The sequence below is a fragment of the Triticum aestivum genome, chromosome 3D (assembly GCF_018294505.1).
Source record: "Triticum aestivum cultivar Chinese Spring chromosome 3D, IWGSC CS RefSeq v2.1, whole genome shotgun sequence".
In the NCBI taxonomy this organism is placed as follows: Eukaryota; Viridiplantae; Streptophyta; class Magnoliopsida; order Poales; family Poaceae; genus Triticum; species Triticum aestivum.
Window position 1 is genome coordinate 42,295,898 of NC_057802.1, and position 12,654 is coordinate 42,308,551.

A 12,654-nucleotide genomic window follows, 5' to 3' on the forward strand; every position below is an offset into this window, starting at 1 on the left:
CCCCTTCGACGAGATGGAGCAGGAGCTTGGCGTGGCGGCGGGAGGTGATGCCGCCGACCGGCGTGGCCGGGATCTGCTGGCTCGGCATGGTGGCGGTGGGGGCGGTGGGGGCGGCGGCGGCGGCTGCGTTCGCGCGCGCCTCGGGCTCGGGAGCTGTCTGGGCGGGATTGGACGATGGGAGAGTGAGGGTTTGGGGGGGAGAAGAGGACTGGATTAGGCGGCAAAGCTGGGCTCTTTTGGCGCCAAAACGGGTTCGAGGCGGGCGGGCGGGCTGGTGAAATTGAATTCTTTCTTTTTACGGGGAAAGCCGCGTAGGCTTTTCGAAGCTTGAACGGTAAAAAAATGCGGGGTGCTCCGCGAGAGTTTATTTCTTTCTAAAAAAATAAACGAGATTGCGTTTCTTTCTGATTTTAGAGGATTTTTCGTATAATCAAATTTCAGCTCTTGTTCCTGCATGAAAACTGACAAAAGCGGTGAAATTTAGCGAACGTGCGATGATATGATACCCCTATGGGTGTTGTCGTGGAATTGTCACGGCAGATGTCCTTAGTGTCAGGACTTAGTCGCGAGGCCAACGCATCTATGCGGTAGCTTGAGAGGGGTTGGGTGGAATCGAGAGACACAACATAAGACAGGGATTTAGACAGCTTCGGGCCCCGGGAAACATCATCCGGTAATAACCCTACATGCTGTTTGAGGCTAGGTCTCATTACGATCATGAGTGAGTTGCCGGGAACCGGTTCTCGGTGTCTAGCCCTAGAGATCGTTTCTTGTTGCTTGTCCCTCTTTGGGGTGCCCTGCCCCTCCTTATATAAGTTAGAGGGGCGGGTTACATGTGGAGTCCTATTAGGATTAGGAATAGTCTATCTTCTCTTACAAGTTAATTACAAGTCCGGGTCTTGCTTCCTCGTAAAGGAAATATTCGTCATCCTTTCCTTTTAATCCGGCCCATCATAACGTGAGCCGGCCTTCTGGGCTTTAGGCCTTGTTGTCCATCTGACCCGCCCGCCGGGTTACTAATGAGTCGCCAAGATCGGCCAGGTTATCTGTGAATCGCCAAGCTCCGGGCGGGTCACCAGTGAGTCGCCAATTCCGGCCGGGTCATACCGCGGGGTATATCACCGACTGTTGAGGATATAACCTTTAGAGTCACCCGCCCGGCGGGGCCGGGTTACACATAAGGATCATCACCTGAAGCCCGGCGCCAAGCTCGAGGTTGGTGGGCCAAAGATGGGCTTAAGACCCGGAGATGGCTTAAGGCCCGTAGTTACAACCGTCATTGTGGCGAGACTTGTAGTGTAAGGCAAGAATAGTTGAGAGTCCGAGCCGGACACTCTTATGAGCCGGCCGGGACTCACAGAAGCTGCTGGGCGTCAACCTCTCTATATAAAGGGATGACCCGGCAGCGGTTTAGGGGTAAGAAAGATCTCGTCGAGAGCCAGGCATAGCAGTTAAGCTCCCTGGTCATCGAAACCCTAATCAATACCACCTCAACTGGACGTAGGCTTTACCTTCACCGTAAGGGGCCGAACCAATATAAACCTTCGTGTTCCTTGTCCCGTTTAACCCCTTCAAGCTTCCTAGCAGCGATGGCTCCACGACTAAGTCCTAGCTTGAGGACATCTGCCGTGACAATTCCACGACAGTTGGCGCCCACCGTGGGGCCAGCGCACGGTGGATTTGAGTTCTTGAAGGGCAGCTTCGAAGGGCTCAAGGGATACGCTGTGGGCCGAATGACCAAGAGTCGTCGCGGCAAGCTCTACATCGACGATGCAAGCTGGGGCCCCGACGCCGGCTCAATCGAGTACGGATATCGGGTCCCCTTCGGCGGAATTCATGTTTTCATTGGCAAGATTGGTGAGCCGGGCCCTGAGCCGGACCTCTGCACCGATCTCATCGAGACGGCTCAGCGCTCACGATCCGCCCGAGCCCTGCCTGCCTTGAAGCATGCTTTTGTGGGGTGTGTCCATGGAGGGCTCTCTAATAGATCTGGATCTGGCGATGAGACGGCCGCCGGCTCTGACGGCGAGTCGTCCACAGATGAGTCAAACTCGTTGTATCAACTTCAAGATGGCAGGCTCATGGGTTGTTCCGATGGTGACAGTATTCCGGACCCGTTTGAGCCGCCGAGCCGGGTCGGAATCTTCATGGCCGGTGCGCAGCCTGTTCAGAACCCTGCTGCTGGGGCGGGAAACCCGGTGCCCTCGCCGGCTCAGGTGCTGATGGATCTCACGGACAAGATGACGGCCCTGTTGACCGCCGCGGTTGACCCGGCGGATCAAGCTCAGCATGACGCGGAGGTGGCGCAGTTAAAGTTAGATCTAGTGAAAGCCAAGGAGGATCTGGCGGCGGAAGGGATCAGGATGGCTGCGGAGAGGGCGGCTCTCGACGCCCAAACTCAGTTGATTCAGGCACAGTCCTTCTGGCTCACGATGGATCAAAATGCGTCCAATGAGTTCATGAGAAGGAGGCATCAAAAAGCCCAATCTCGACTCCCTCCGGTTTACGATCCTCGAAACCTCTTCAACACGCCAGGAGCAGGGTCTAGTAACCCGCCAGGGATCATAGTGCCCGGGTCCGAAACCCCTGTTCAACCACAAGTGATGGGGCCTCCCTGGGTGAACCCTGCCCCGCCTCTGTATGTGCCAATACCACCGGGTCATTATGCTAACCCGCTGGAGAACATGGTCGCCGCAGCAGCACGGCTGGCGGCCCTCCCAATTGACGGCAACTCTCCGACGGCTATTGAAACCCGCCGGGTCAGGGAACTCCTTCAGACAGCACTGGCGCAGCAAGAGGCGTACTCTTACAGCCGGGACAGGATCCACTCGACCCCTCGTCCAGGCCGGAGCCCGAGTTATAGCAGACACATGGTCTCAGCGACCGGCTCAAGTAACGTTCGACGCCATGACCCGCCCCCTGGCCATGGCCCGGTTCATAACGGAGCCTTTCACGCAGCAGACCAAGACAGAGCGCGGCAAGAGGCGGAGCAGGTGCCTCAGTTGACGGCTTACCAGACTCCCCCGGCTTATCCGACGACTTCCATCGACGTGGGTATCCCTACCAGGACTGGAGGTGTCCCTTGTTTAGTGCCAGCTCTCCGCAATGAGCGTCTACCCAAGGATTTCAAAGGCCCTAGGAAGGTGCCTAATTACACGGCTGACTTACAACCCGCAGCCTGGATCGAGAGTTACGAGATGGCCATGGAACTGCTGTAGGTCAGTGAAGCGGCAATGGCCAAGTACTTCACCATGATGTTAGATGGGACTGCCCGCACTTGGTTGAAAGGGCTACCACCGAATTCCATCAGGTCTTGGGCTGAGCTAAAAGCCCGGTTCATCCAAAATTTCAAGGATGCCTGTAAGCAGTCTATGTCAATTGTGGATTTGACTAACTGTAAGCAGCAGGAGGGTGAGTCTACGACACATTGGGTTCGCCGGGTTAAGGAGATAATACACTCATCTGATAAGATGGATGCCGGCTCTGCAGTCTTAATGTTAGAACAGAATTGTCGTTTCGTGCCCCTGAAGATGAAACTCGGGCGGCTTAAGCGCGACTGCAGTGATATGGGTACACTGATGGCGGCTCTCGTCAAGTACGCCGATTCTGATAGTACCAAGGACCCCGCTTCAGATGATGAAAGGACAGGGAAGGGAAAGAAGAACGGCAATGGCAAGGGTTCCCAGCATAACCCGGGGAACCAAGGAGGTGGCAAGCGCAAGGCCGACGGCAGCCTAGAGTTCGTAGCCAACGCCAGCTCACAGGGTACTAACCAGCGACGCAAGGGGAGGCCCCCTCCCCGAGCCGGCGGGTCAGGCCCGACGCTGGAGCAACTGTTGAATGAGCCTTGTCCAAGGCATGGCTCTAGAGAGAAGCCAGCTACTCATCTATGGAAGGATTGTGCAATCATGAAGGCCTTCAAAAATTCCAATGCCTTTAACGGCAACAATGGCCCGGGCGGTGGCTCTGGCGCCGGCGGTTTTCATGGCCCGGGCGGCGGCTCAAATTCTAATCCTCAGAACGGTCAAGGGGGCTTTAATCAGCAGTCTGGCCAGGGTCATCAACAGCAGCAGGGGGGTTATCAGACCAATCCAAAGCAGCTTAGCGGTGGACAGTATCATGTGTTTACCACCAGTCTGTGTAAGCGAGATCAAAAGCTTCATAAGAGGGCTGTGAATGCTGTTGAGCCGGCGGTTCCACGCTACTTGCGGTGTTCTGAGCAGCCTATAGTGTGGAGTAGGGAGGATCACCCTCCCCGGGTGGATAATCCGGGTCACTTGGCCTTGGTGGTGGCTCCTCAGGTGGGAGGATATAAGTTCACTAAGGTGCTCATGGATGGAGGCAGCAGCATCAACATCCTCTATTATGAGACGTTCCGTCGTATGGGGTTGATTGATAAGAACCTCAGCCAGTCAAACACTATTTTCCATGGTGTGGTACCTGGTAAGTCGGCCTATCCAGTCGGCAAGATCGAGTTGGAAGTGGCCTTTGGAGACGAGCACAACTACAGGGTGGAAAAATTGACCTTTGAGGTGGTCAAGATAAGAAGCCCGTATCATGCCATATTTGGGCGGCCGGCTTACGCCAAGTTCATGGCACGGCCGTGTTACGTGTATTTACAGCTCAAGATGCCGGGTCTCAATGGGACCATTACGGTTCATGGCAGCCGAAAGGTGGCCTTGGAGTGTGAGGAAGGCGATGCAGCTTATGCAGAATCTGTTTGTGCAACAGAGGAGTTGAAATTTTACAAGGACAATGTTGACCCAACAGATATGACCTCTCTGAAAAAGCCGACTACGGAGCATGAGCCGGCAATGAAATTTAAGTCGGCTGATGAGACTAAACTTGTTGATTTCGTTCCAGCTGATTCATCTCAGCAGTTTAGCATCAGTGCCAATCTAGATCCAAAATAGGAAAGCGCGCTCATCGAGTTCATCCGTGAGAATAGGGACATTTTTGCATGGAAGCCTTCTGACATGCCAGGTGTACCTAGGGAACTCGCTGAGCACACTCTCAATGTTGATCCAAAATTTAAGCCGGTCAGGCAGTTCCTTCGGCGGTTTAATGAAGAGAGGCGGAAAGCTATTGGTGAAAAGGTGGCCTGGCTCTTGGCGGCCGGGTTTATTGTTGAAGTCTTTCACCCAGAATGGTTAGCTAACCCGGTGCTTGTACTCAAGAAGAACGGCACCTGGCGGATGTGTGTGGACTACACGGATTTGAACAAGGCGTGTCCGGCTGATCCTTTGGCCCTTCCCCGTATTGATCAAATCATTGATGCTACAGCGGGTTGTGAGCACCTAAGTTTCTTGGATGCTTATTCTGGATATCATCAGATTAAAATGGCAGTTAAGGACCAGGAGAAGACGGCGTTCATCACTCCCTTTGGAGCCTTCTGCTATGTGTCTATGCCCTTTGGACTCAAGAGTGCGCAGGCGACTTATCAGCGCTGCGTGCAGAACTGTCTTCATAACCAGATTGGGCGCAATGTTCATGCTTATGTGGATGATATTGTGGTTAAATCCAGGAAGGAGGAAACCTTGATAGATGATCTGAGGGAAACCTTTGATAGTCTCCGGGTCTACAAGATGATGCTTAACCCGGCCAAGTGTGTTTTTGGTGTTCCTGCAGGCAAGCTCTTGGGTTTCTTGGTTTCTAACAGAGGCATTGAAGCTAACCCATAGAAGATCAAGGCCATCACCTCCCTGGCTAAACCGGCGTGTATAAACGACGTCCAGCGCCTGGCGGGTCGTATCGCTGCTTTAAGCCGTTTTATAAGCCGTTTGGGGGAGAAGGCCATGCCATTATATCAGTTGATGAAGAAAACTGATGACTTTGTCTGGAATGATGCAGCTGATACTGCTTTTGAGGATTTGAAGAGACAGCTGGCCGAGCCCCCAGTCCTTGCTGCTCCGGTTGACAAGGAGCCTTTATTGCTGTATGTAGCTGCTAACACCCGAGCCTTCAGTGTGGCCGTGGTGGTGGAGCGCAAGGAAGAGGGTAAGGAGCATCCGGTTCAGAGGCCGGTTTATTATGTCAGCGAAGTACTCATCGAGTCCAAGCAGCGGTATCCGCATTGGCAGAAACTTGTTTATGGTGTGTTCATGGCAAGCCGGAAGCTTAAGCATTATTTCCAGGGTCACCCCATCACTGTGGTCAGTTCTGCCCCCCTTGGAGATATCATTCAGAACAGGGAGGCCACAGGGAGAGTGGCTAAGTGGGCTATAGAGCTCGGACCTCATGGTCTGAAGTATGTGCCATGCACTGCTGTTAAATCTCAGGCTTTGGTGGATTTCATCAATGATTGGACAGAGCTACAAGTGCCCGAACAAAAGCCGGATAATACATATTGGACTGTTCACTTTGATGGGTCCAGGCAGTTGGAGGGCTCGGGGGCTGGAGTCGTATTGGCTTCCCCTAAGGGTGACAAGTTCCATTATGTGCTACAATTGATGTTTCCTTGTACCAACAATGCAGCTGAGTACGAGGCCTTGCTCCACGGTCTTCGGATGGCTAAGGAGATGAGCTTGAGCTGGGTAAGGTGCTTCGGCGACTCAGACTTGGTGGCTCAACAAGTATCAGGAAAGTGGGACTCCAAGGACCCTCTCATGGCGGCTTATTGCCGCGAAGTTGAGGCCATTGCTGGGCACTTTCAGGGTTACCAAGTAGAGCACATCGATCGCAGGAAGAACGAGGCGGCTGATGCTTTAAGCCGGCTGGGCTCTCAGCGAAAGCCGGTGCCGCCTAATATTTTCCTGGACGTCCTGCATAACCCTTCTGTTAAGTTGCCTACAGAGGAAGACTTGGCCGTCCCTGACCCGGAGGCACGACTGGTGGCGGCTCTCCACATCATACCGGACTGGACAATGCCCTATCTGGCTTACATGACCCGGGGAGATTTGCATGAGGACGAAACTTTGGCCAGACAAATAACCCGGCGGTCTAAGTCAATGATTGTTATCAATGGTGAGTTGCATCGCCGTAGTGTTACGGGAGCGTTCCAGTGTTGTGTCTCCCCTGCGGAAGGTCAAGAGATCTTGCGTGAGATTCATGAAGGGGATTGTGGCCATCACGCCGGCCCAAAGTCTCTTGTGGCCAAGGCTTTTCGTCATGGTTTTTATTGGCTGACGGCTCATGCTGATGCGGAGGACTTGGTCAGTAAATGTGATGGTTGCCAAAGGTTCTCGCGACGGGCTCATGTGCCGGCTCAGGAGCTGAGGATGATCCCAATTACTTGGCCCGTTGCGGTCTGGGGGCTTGATATGGTTGGGCCTTTTAAAAGGTCCAAGGATAAGAAGACCCACCTCTTGGTGGCAGTTGACAAGTTTACCAAGTGGGTTGAAGCAGAGCCAGTTAGCAAGTGTGATGCAGCCACGGCAGTTCAGTTTATGAAAAAGGTGATCTTTCGCTTTGGCTTTCCACACAACATTATAACTGACAATGGTACAATTTATCCAAAGGCGCCATGGAGGAGTTTTGTCAACGAGAGCATATTAGACTTGATGTTTCATCAGTGGCTCACCCTCAGTCCAATGGTCAAGCTGAGATGGCTAATCAGGAGATTCTGAAAGGCATCAAACCCCGGCTTTTGGTCCCTTTACAACGGACGCCGGGTTGTTGGGTGGAGGAGTTACCCTCCGTGTTATGGAGCATCAACACTACTCCTAACAGGTCTACAAGTTTCACGCCTTTCTTCATGGTTTATGGAGCGGAAGTAGTCCTCCCCAGTGACATCCGTCATGACTCGCCTCGAGTGGCGGCTTATGTTGAGATGGATAATGAACAGGCGCGCCAAGATGCTCTTGACTTGTTGGACGAACAGCGTGATGTGGCAGCAGCTCGCTCAGCGATTTACCAACAGGACCTGCGCCGTTGTCATAGTCGCCGGGTTAAATCCCGGGTCTTTCAGGAAGGTGATCTGGTGCTCCGGCTCATCCAAGATCAAACAGATGCGCACAAGCTATCCCCGCCTTGGGAAGGGCCCTTTGTGGTCAGCAAGAATTTGCACAACGGGTCATATTACCTCATTGACATTCGGGAGCACAAAGATTCACGTAAGTCGGAGGAAGAGACCCGTCGGCCGTGGAACATAGCTCAGCTTCGGCCTTATTACACTTGAGCCACCGGCTCTCATAATGTACATATTTCTCTAAGCCATGTATATATTAGGATAAGCAATAAAGCAGGACCTCTGTCCTTTTTTGTCCTCCAAAGATGAATGTGTTGTTTTCATTACAAGATCATGTGATAACTTGAAGGAGGATCCGGCTTATGATTGTATTCGAATCTAGCCATACACAATATAGTCATTTGGGGGCTTCCTGTTCAAACATAGGTCGTATTTGAACCAAAGAGAACATAGCTGTCGATACCCATTTGATTGGCAAAGTGCCGAGCTCATTGGGGAGTTTTCTTTGATCATATTTGAATCATAGTTTAACCCCTTTGGGAACCGACGTGGATCGTATTCGAATCAGCGTCGTTAAACAATTCTTAAGGTCATTTGGGGGCTTCCTGTTCAAACATGGGTCGTATTCGAACCAAAGAGAACATAGTTGTCGGTACCCTCTTGATTGGCATCGCCACACCCACTGGGGGCTATATGATCGCATTCGAATCCTAGGATAACCCCTTTGGGACGGGTTTCTGGTCATATTTGAACCGGAAGCCCCTAAGTTCTTCGGATTTATAGTGAGTTCTTCTGATTATTTCAGGTGTTTTGCACGGCGGGTCTCACTTTGCCGGCTTAACTTTGATTTATAGTACTAGTCGAATATAATCGGTGTTATTAAGACTGGTAAACCGGAATTGAGGTACCAACCTTATTACCCGGGTTATCTAAGCCGGAAGCGTGCTTGCAGGCCGATAAGTGTGTTATTACGGCTATATTAAGGACATAATTGAGGACCAGTCTTTTTTGATTCATATTCCGGGTTATATATCTAAAACTATGATTCTCAGTGCGGTAAGCTGCCTAGAGACTTGTGATTTGTCCTTCTATGCAGGATAGTTAAAGGCAACTATTTGAGCTTAAGGAAAATGAATGATCGATTATGACCCAGGGAAATATAAAGGAGACAACTTCAATGGACTTCAGCATTCAACGCGTGCACGATGGCACGGCAAAGTTAAAGTGTTGGTCCTACTCTATTACAAGACTCATCGAGTCCAAAAGGGTGAAGCATTGTTTAATAAGCCGCCTGCAGAGTTACGATGCTTGCTGAGTTGAAGTCTCCGGCTCGTCCCTCTCCTCTCCTCCGGCTGTTCCCAAGACCTGGAAAGTTGACGACTTCCAGTCAATGCCGCTCAGAGCTTCGAATTGAGCTTCCTCGTCAATTAACCCGGCCGGGTCAATCTCCGGGGCAAAGGTGTGCTTACGAGCTGGCGGGACTAAGCTGATAGCTTCATAACGCGGAGTGGGGATCCTCTGATTTTCTGCATTGTACCCCGGCTGGTACTTGGTCAGATCTGTGTCGTTCCAATGAGGGTGGCCACCGGGCGCACGATCTTCACACAGGCTGCAAAGTCCCTTTGGTCGAAGGGTGTGCCGTCTTCCTTCAAACTGGGATAGCCGAGGGCAATGTTCGCCGGGTCTAACTCTGGAAGGAACGCCTTGGCCCGGCTCAGAGCAGCGATAGCTCCGGCTCTTGCAGAGGCCCGCCGCAGCTCTTGGACACGTTGGGGAAGAATGGCAAGCTGGCACAGAACTTCCGCCAGATGAGTCGGCACCTCATTGGATAGGGCCACCACGGCCAAGGCGCGCTGTGACCCGGTGTAGAGTTGCTCCACCAGGGTGTACACGGCCTTCAACTTGGTCACCACGCTTTGGTTGAGGTTGGCGCTTCTGGGACCTGTGTAACAGGGTAAGATAAGCCGCCGGCAATGATGGGTTATGAGACATAAAAAATTTAAACTGGACGAAAGCCGGTGGAATGACTTACCGAAGATTGCGGCAACCATCTGGGACACTTGGCGTTTTAAGCCGGAGAGTTCGGCGGTCTTCTCTGTCAGAGCCTTCTCCGCCTGTTCGGCCCGGTTCACCAGAGTAGCCTTCTCTTCGGCCCAAGCTTTCCGTTCAGCATCAAAGTCCGTCTTCAGCTTTTCTTGCACAGCAATACTGGACACAAATTTGGCATTGGCCTTCCAGGTCTCAGTTTCTTGCGTCCTCAGCCGGGTCTTCAGATCGGAGACGTCAGCTTCAAACTTCTTGCAAGCAGCCTGCATAATTTTTGGGTTATAGGATGAACAGTTATTATGCAATTTTAAAGTCCCAAGCACTTTCCAAGCAAAGACACTTGGCACTTGGGGCTAATGCATATCGAACGTTTCTATTTACAAATTGCCGGTTCAAGCGAGTAAGCCGGAACTTAAGTCTACAACATATTCTATCATAAGTCGTAGACTTGGGGGCTAGAGTATGGTAAGAATAACAGGATAACTAGGCAGTAAGCAAGAAGAAAGAAGAGTAGTACCTCAGACTTCTGCTGAATCTGGTTCACCATGCTGATCTCTACATCCCGGCTCTTGTGCACTTGGCTGACATAGCCGGAGACGATCTCTCCGATGTTCAGATTGGCGTAGTCGGTGAGGTCCAGATTAACCCGGTGGTGCTGTAGCAACTCCTCCTTGGCGGAGCACTTGGCCAATACAGTAGGTCTCCCCGGCTCAACAAACTCCGTCTGGGTGATTACCACGTCCGGGTCATTGACCGGCTGAGCCGAGCTGGAGGTCTCCGGGTTAGCAGAAGCTTCTGCAGTTGCCTTGTCGGTTGGAGCGGTGGCTTCGGGAGCGGAGGCAGCTGGCGGTTCTTGAGCTGCTACCTCCGGTTCAGGCAAGTCCGTCTCTTCGACCGGCTTGGTCTTCTTCGCCCTCTTGGTGAGCTTTGCCTGGGCGCTGAAAGGACAAAAAAGGTTAGTACAAAGGTATGAGCAAAGATGAGCACAACAAGAGATGATCATTATTACCCGGGTACGGTCTTGAAGGCCGGCATGCTTGATTGCATCGAGTCACCAGAGGAGGGTGAGGTTTCCTGATAGTTTGAATCAGAAGAGTTGAGCGGTTGACGTATAACACTCGCCAAAGGATGAAAAGGGTACAAGTTGGAGAGAACCTCGGTTCGGCGTTTCCTCGATGCGTCGGGTAAGCCGGAGGAGAGGTCAGCGTCCTTGTTGGTCCGGGTGTGCTGCCGGCTCTCATGAGTCTGTTGCTTCAAAAGAAATTGAGGATCTTGATAAGCTAAAGGATGAGAAAATCTTACTTTCCGGGTTACCCTTCGGACTTTCAGCCTTGGCAAGGGCTCCGAGTCGGAGGAAAGTATCATTACCTCTTCAACCACCGGGTTACTTGCTCCGGTGTCATCCTGTTGATGAACAGTATTGATAAGGTGGACAGAAATAAACAATAAATACAACAAGAGATTACAGGTTCAGGGGTTACCTCTGACTCGGAGCTATCGCTCAGTTGCAGCAGCTCTGAAGCAGTAGGCCTACTTCCTTCTTGCGGGGAGCGGCTCTCTTGGCGGCTTTCTTAGCCTTCCTGGCCTTCTTGGCCGCCTCATGGTCATATTTGACTTTCCAGAATTTGTCATCAGCCTGAAAAATACAATGATGATTTCTTAAAAATTCAGGTGAAGGATATCTACAGAAGAAGATAAAATGTTCAGATCAGCGGCTTACCGCTGGGGCTGGGTTGGTCTTGCAGAAGGGGGCTAGCCCGGTCCTCCCGCAGTCTGCCAAGCTCTCATTTAAAAGGGCCTTGGTCATGTCTTCAGCAACGTCTTCAGGAAGATCGTTGCGGCTGTGTCGCAGGGGGTCATCTTTCCGGCCTGTATATTCACACATTAAGCCGGGGCGGCGGCTCAAGGGGATCACCCGCCACGAGATCCAGACCCGGACCAATCAATTCCGTTGAGACCATTGCCCAGGAGAGCCTTGATCTTGTTGATGGTGGGGAGCAGAGGTTGGCGCTCCGCTTGAGTTAACTTGTCAGACAGAGGATGAGTTGGTTCCAGACGTGAAGGCCGAAAGCCGGGCAGCGGGCTCTCGTCAGTCGGCGACGTGTCTTGGCAGTAGAACCACGTCTGGTTCCAGTCCTTTGGGTGACTTGGCGGCTCAGCGTAAGGGAAAAGGCAGTCTCTCCGTCGCTGAATGGAGATGCCGCCAAGTTCCAAGCTTGGCCCGTTGGCGCACTCGTTCTGACGGTTCAGGTAGAAGAGCTCTCTGAAGAGCAGCAGGCTGGGCTCCTCTCCAAGGTAGACTTCACAGAACACTTGGAAGTTGCATATATTGGACACAGAAGTGGGTCCTATGTCTTGTGGCCGCAGGTCAAAGAAATTCAGCACGTCTCTAAAGAACTTTGAGTCGGGCGGTGCGAAGCCCCGGCTCATATGATCCGCAAAAACTACCACCTCCCCGTCCTTTGGTTGTGGTCTCTCCTCTGATGGGTCGGGGGCACGGTAGGACATGACGTCCTTCTTGGGCAGATAACCCGACTTCACAAAGTCCGCTAAGGTATCGTCGGTGACGTTGGACCTCATCCAATTGCAAGTGATGGGAGCTTTGGGAGCTTTGGGAGGCATGGTGAAAGTCGGAAGCCTATGATAAAAGGAAACACGCCCGGTTTAATTATAAGCCGGAGGAAATTTACAGTTCAATGTTA

At 52.2% G+C, this 12,654-nt stretch overlaps 1 protein-coding gene across 1 annotated transcript in view; it reads right to left on the minus strand.

Moving 5' to 3' along the window:
* LOC123077217 (uncharacterized) overlaps window positions 1-185 on the minus strand; it is a gene marked incomplete in the record, with an annotated part of 4,327 nt that extends 4,142 nt beyond the window's left edge. The window contains 1 exon segment of the mRNA XM_044499445.1: window positions 1-185. Coding sequence (XP_044355380.1) covers window positions 1-88 — 88 coding nt within the window.
* Between the last annotated feature and the right edge of the window lie 12,469 nt (window positions 186-12,654).